Genomic DNA, 6,000 nt, shown 5'->3' with positions numbered 1-6,000 from the left:
ATGATGACACAGAGAAGAACCTCAGCAAGTTTGCCAATGGTACAAATCTGGAAGGACTGGCTGATAAACTGATGGTTGTGTTGCCTTTCAGAGGGACTGGCACTGGCTGGAGAATAGACTGACATGAAGTTCAAGAAAGGGAAATGCAAAATCCTGGACCCAGGGAGAAATAACTCCAGTCACCGGTAGAGGCTGGAGGCTGACTGGGTGGAAAGCAACTTCACAGAAAAGGACCTGTGGGTCCTAATGGACACCAAGTTGAATGTGAGCCAACAATGCAGCCTTGTGACTGAGAACGACAACTCTCTCAGCTGCCTTAGGCAGAACTGTCAGCAGGTGGAGGGAGGTGATCCTGCATTTCTACTCAGCAGTGAATAGTGAGGCAGCGTCTGAAGTTCTGTGTCCAGTTCTGTGCTGCCCATTACAAGAGAGATATGGACATGCTGGAGTAAGTCCAGCAAAGGGCCAAAGAGTTCAAGGAACTGGAGCATCTGACCTATGAGAAGAGGCTGAGTGAGCTGTGACTGTAGACCCTAAAGAAGAGAAGGCTCAGGGCAGTCTTACGAATGTGGAAAAATTCCCAACTGGCAGGTGGTAATGAAGACTGAGCCAGATTGTTCTAAGTAGTGCCCACTGAAAAAGGCAATGAGCACAAATTGGAACACAGGAAATTATCTTGAACACAGATTAATTTTATTTTTAACTTTTTCACAGTGAGGGTGGTCAAACACTGGAACAAGTCCCAGATCAGTTCATCCCAGATCTCCATCATTCGTAATACTCAAAAAGTGACTGCACATGATCCTAAGCAGAACAACCTGATCTAGTGGGAGGCATCTTTGCCCAAGGCAGGAGAGACTGGGACTTAATGATCTTTAAGGTAAATTCCAGTCTCTTAACATTCTGTGATGATTCTATGATTTGCACAGAGGTTTGAATTATATGATCTGCAGAAGCCCCTTCTGTCCTTAGCCCTTCTGTGTTTCTGTCCCACTGTTTTCTGTAAGTTTGAGGATTTTTTTTTAAGTTTACAGTCTCAAACAAACCAAAAAAACCACTTGTGAGAGCAGAAAAATGAACGTGATTAGCACTTCCATGCTTCTAATAATCAGATTTCTTTAAAAAAATCCACATTGCTTTTGTTTTATTAATTGATCATTCTGAAAAAAAACAAAAGCAAACAAACCAACGCAATCAGAAAAACAAGCAATGAAGAGAGCTACTATTATGGATTTTATGCATATCTTTAAGTAGATTATTCATTATAATTGTGGGGTTTTCTTGTTTTTTTTCTTTTCCTTGTTTCATAATTCCATTTGGAACATCTCCATAGAAATCTCTTCTGTAGTTCAACTATAATTTTTTCCAAGATTCCAGTACTGTCTGATTAGGTTTTCAATTTTATGTTCAGTTTTCACTTTTTTTTCTTAACACAATTACTAAAACTACACTTTTGTCTGATTGTTTTTCATTGTTTTTCATTGTTTTTCAGCAAGTCTTTTCCTTGTATTAATCTGAAGTATTCAGTATGTAATTTGGCCATTGGTATTCTGAGATTGCCTTGGAAATAGTCGAATTTAAAATGATACCACTTACACCTTTTTTTAATGTCATTTTTGTTTCTAAATTATGAAGTTGCATATGTTTATAATTTGATAATGTACCCTTTGCTTGTTCAGGAACTTCAAGGAATTTTTAATGAGGTATGAAAACCAGCATGGTTTGGGGGGGTCTTGATAGCAGTTGACAAAGTGGTTCAGATGGATTTCATCTAAAAAAACTTTGTGGAATCCTGAAATATGTCCTTGTGCATGAATTTTTATATTTATGATAATAACTATGCTACAAATGTTACAACTTGAAAAGCTGTCAACATTTGTGACAAAATTTAAACTAATTATTTTTACAATGAAAGCCTGACTTGACTGAGAATTTTCAATTGACTTCAGCTTCATTGGGACTAAAATTAAATCCCTAGGATTTTTTGAACATTTGTGCTAGAATGCTGTTTCTCTTTTATAAGTGGAAAATAATAGCTTACTTTCAGGCACAAGGAATGGAGAGAGATTATTTAAGATTACTCCTAGGATTTTTAATGGCCTATTAACATCAGTGAGAATCATCTGGATACAGAAAATATGTATCCCTGTAGCGCAGAAATCAAAGGAGGGTAACAAAGGCTAAAGTAAGCCTTTGACATTCATGTAATGAAGAAAACCTAAGCAGAAACAGGGGAGGTGCCCTGTACTGCACTCCTAATCAAAAAATCCGTATGTGCAGAGCAGAAAATTCTGACACGTGATGCATTATGTTCAAAGGCATTGCCAAAAAAAAAAATAAAAAAGCACAGTAGGTTTTCAGCTGTATGAATAGTTAAGTCTGAAACCAGTAAGTCAAAGAAAGACTGAAACAGTAGTATTCTCAGTCTCTCCTCTTAACACTTCCATAGAAAAGCACATTGTTTTTCTACTGTGCAGAACAGGGTAATGGAAAGTATGACAGCATGTAAAAGTGATATAAAACACACATGTCTAAATAGTATAGATGTGACAGGAAAAATGGGATTAAATAAGCAATGATCAGCTGATCCTTAAATTGGCTCATTCATCTGTGTGCTGGCACAGGTTGAGAAGGAAGTAGTAGCATGCAGTGGTGCAGTTTACATTAATTGCATTCCCAGAGATCTGTCTGACAGTGGGAGAAGCAGTGGTAAACCTCAGGCAGAACACTGTTTTCCACCAGATGTGTTTTATGGGCTTGTTATTTAGCTGTACTTTCAATTATTGGATAGCACTTGTGCTATGTACAGCTTTTGTAAATTCTGTTTCCATTTTTCACAACAGATTTTTATTACTTTGAGCAGGGTTAATATGTCAAATTCTTTTATGGATTAGTAGCCTATGCTGATAATTCCTGCAAAAGATAGATGTGTTTGTCAATGAGCACCTACTCATTCTCTTAAGTATGCAATTTTTAGAAATTGCCTTTTTTCTTTTTTTCCCTCAATATTCATTTTCTTTCACTTTTTTCTTTTCCCCTGTTATAGCTGTTATTTCCTTTTACTGTTTTTCTGTTCTTATGTTGTCTTTTCTTCTTCTCTAACTAAGCTACATTATACCAAGAACTATTCTCCTGTCTTTTCATATCCATACCTCTACTCTTCTGCTTTCCTTCACAAAGCACAATCTTGTCTTTTACCATGTAAATTTGACTTTTAAACTTGCATAAAACTGTGAAACTGTTGATAGTATGTTTAAGATCATATACCTTTTTTGAACACAGACCTCTTCTAACTATGCTTCAAATATACACAACAAAGGACTTTGTATTTTCACTGTCTCATCAACAAAATACTTTTGCACTCCCGGACATTACCTCCTTTGGCATTTCCACTGTGAAAGCCATTAGGATAACCTGGCAGTAGCTCCACTGCAGTAGTGGTATGATTTCATAATGCTGCTGATGTACGGAAAGGAACAGTTGAAACATCTGCTTCGTCTCTATTTAACTGTAGTTTTTTTTTGTTTCTGAGTCTGTTTTTGTTCTTTGGTTTCACGTTCTGAACTTAAAATAAATCCCCTTGGTCCCATCCTTTTCTCCTTTCGTTTCTCAGTGAGAGGAGTTTGCTTGTATTGTTCTGGTGAATGCCTTTCTGTGACAGTAAGATTTCCTAAAACCCTTGAATTAAAAATTCTGATGCCACTTTACTGACTGACTTCTGTTTAATACTCTTTCCTGCAAGAACTAATTCCTTCTAAACTTCGTGCAGGAGCTCTCTTTTCCTAACTCACTGTGGTTTCAGCATGTGCTCAGTGAAGCTCATACACCTCTCCCTCTGTTGCCTGCTCCCCTCATCATGTCTTGCTTGGAGGCCAAGCAGAGTGACTGCCCAGTTCTTTACTGTCCTGTCCTGACTTAGGAATCCAGTCAGAGCTCATTCAGTGATCCTTGTGATGGTCTGCAATCGATGATACAGATCATCTTTACACCCAGCCTATGGGAGTGCGGATTTTCCATGTGATGTCAGTCAAATAATGTGCCAGTCCAGTGCCCCGTGACTAACAGTACCGAGGGACAGATCGCACTGGAGGGATAGTTACAGACAAAAGCAAATTCTGCTGCAAATTTATCTCTCTGAAACATAGATTTTTTTTTTGGCAAAATTTTATCAAAACCCTTTGAATGTCCAAATCTTTTGCCAAGCAGCTTACTTTTAAATAGTTTTTACTCAGAATGTATTGTTGATTTTTTGATTGTTTCCTTCCACTTTAATTTTTGTGTTTTGGTACATACATCCAGATGTGTAAATGCACCTCCAGAGACTTAAGTCAAATGTTTACAGAGCCTGTGTAAACTGGTAGTCAATAAGCAAATTCTTGAAGCTGAAAAGATATGAAATAAGTTTAATCTGCCACTACCAATATCAAACTTAGCATCAGTTCCAGAATAGTTTCGGTGGCTTTTTTTAACACTAATTTTCTTGTTTGTCTTGATGAGAATGAGACTAGACTTTGAAAGTGTGTATGCTTTAAAAATAGGAGTTTCTTTGAGCTCTGGACAAACATTTAGTCATCCCAGACCATGTATTGTTTTTAAAATGAGAGATGAACATATATCTCCACTTACTATCTCTGTTTACAATTTTATTGCCTTCGAAGAGTGATTTAGAATACATATTCTTCATCTCAGGAAATCTTTGTCTGAAGTCTGAATTCAAACAAATCATTGACTTTTCAATACTTAAATTACCTACATTTTTTCTTCAATTACTGGGTGTTGCGAAAACCCTTCAATTGTTCCTAGATTTCCTGTCTCTTCTATGATATTTTCTTTATAAGCTTACAGTTTCTGAATGATAACTATTTAAGATCTTGAAACTGGTTATTTAATATTCTTTTGTTGTTGGTGGTGGTGGTTTTGTTAGTTTAGTTTGGTTTTGTCCTCTGCAGAAAGCTTTAGTACTTTTTTCCTAGTTGGACTCGTTTTCATCTCTGATACTTCCTGGTATTTTTCTGTCTTCTGCATTTTGTGAACATCAATTTATTTACACTTGATCCACTATTGCATTTTAGTTCAGGCTTAATTCTAAAAGATTATGGAAGCAACTTATATTTAACAGTAGTTGAATATAATAGTTGCTTGTTTGAAGTCTTTCTTTTTGCAGAAGATTCAGTTGAGACTAATTGATGGGATTATTTTATTCAGTAAGTACAGAAGTTTCAGCAAGCTCAGAAACTAACTGGTTGAAACCTTGTATATGCATTTGAAAAAGCCTCATTCTTTGTAGACTTTATACCATATTGATCAACTACATGCAAATTATTTATGCAGGTATACCTTTTGGGTTTTGTTTTGTTGATATTATTCCTAAGGAACTTCCCTTAAGAACAGAATATAACTGTAGGTGCTTGTCAGTAATGTCTTCTTGTTACAGGACACTTTGGGTTTGAAATTTAGGTGTAAACAGACTGTTTCATCCTTTTTCATCAGTTTATAAAGGAGATTCTTTTCCACATTTTAATAATGACTGGCTAGCTGCTGCTCTGATTTTTACTTTTGAGTATGAGATTGCCATTTAAAGTGTAACTTCATAGAAATGTACCATCATCCTGCCCAACCTCTGTCTTATCTGGCCGTTCTCTGCTGATTTCACTACTTTTTGTAGAGGCTTATAAATATAATCCAGTTTAATTTTTCACTTTGTCATATATCTTATGCTTTTCTCCTCAGTAATGCCTCTAAATTCTGTTTTTCTTTATTAATTTCATTAATTTAAATAGTTGTCATCCTCTTGATAATTTATCCCCCATACTCAACCTTTCATTCAGTTTGATATACTTCAGGAAAGCTCTGTTTGTTAAATAAGGTATTAAAAAGTTACTGATCATCACAGTTACCTTTGAGAATTGCAGACAAGTCTATAAGATGGTTCTTTAACAGAGGCTAAACTTAAACACGCCATTAAGTCTTTGGATAAGGCATGAAATTGGTGTATCTTGT

At 36.1% G+C, this 6,000-nt stretch overlaps 1 protein-coding gene across 1 annotated transcript in view; it reads left to right on the top strand.

Annotated features, from left to right (window-relative positions):
- The first annotated feature begins 826 nt into the window (after positions 1-826).
- SNTG2 (syntrophin gamma 2) overlaps positions 827-6,000 on the top strand; it is a 146,177-nt gene continuing 141,003 nt past the window's right edge. Inside the window, exon 1 of the mRNA XM_018088882.1 lies at positions 827-880. Within this exon, the coding sequence (XP_017944371.1) occupies positions 869-880 (12 nt within the window). The 5' untranslated portion in view covers positions 827-868. The remainder of the gene's footprint in view (positions 881-6,000) is intronic.

The sequence above is a fragment of the Manacus vitellinus genome, unplaced genomic scaffold (genome assembly GCF_001715985.3).
Source record: "Manacus vitellinus isolate BGI_N305 unplaced genomic scaffold, ASM171598v3 scaffold_11_pilon, whole genome shotgun sequence".
NCBI classification, from domain to species: Eukaryota; Metazoa; Chordata; class Aves; order Passeriformes; family Pipridae; genus Manacus; species Manacus vitellinus.
Note: the sequence above shows the minus strand (reverse complement) of the source record. Positions and strands in the feature narration are given on the sequence as shown.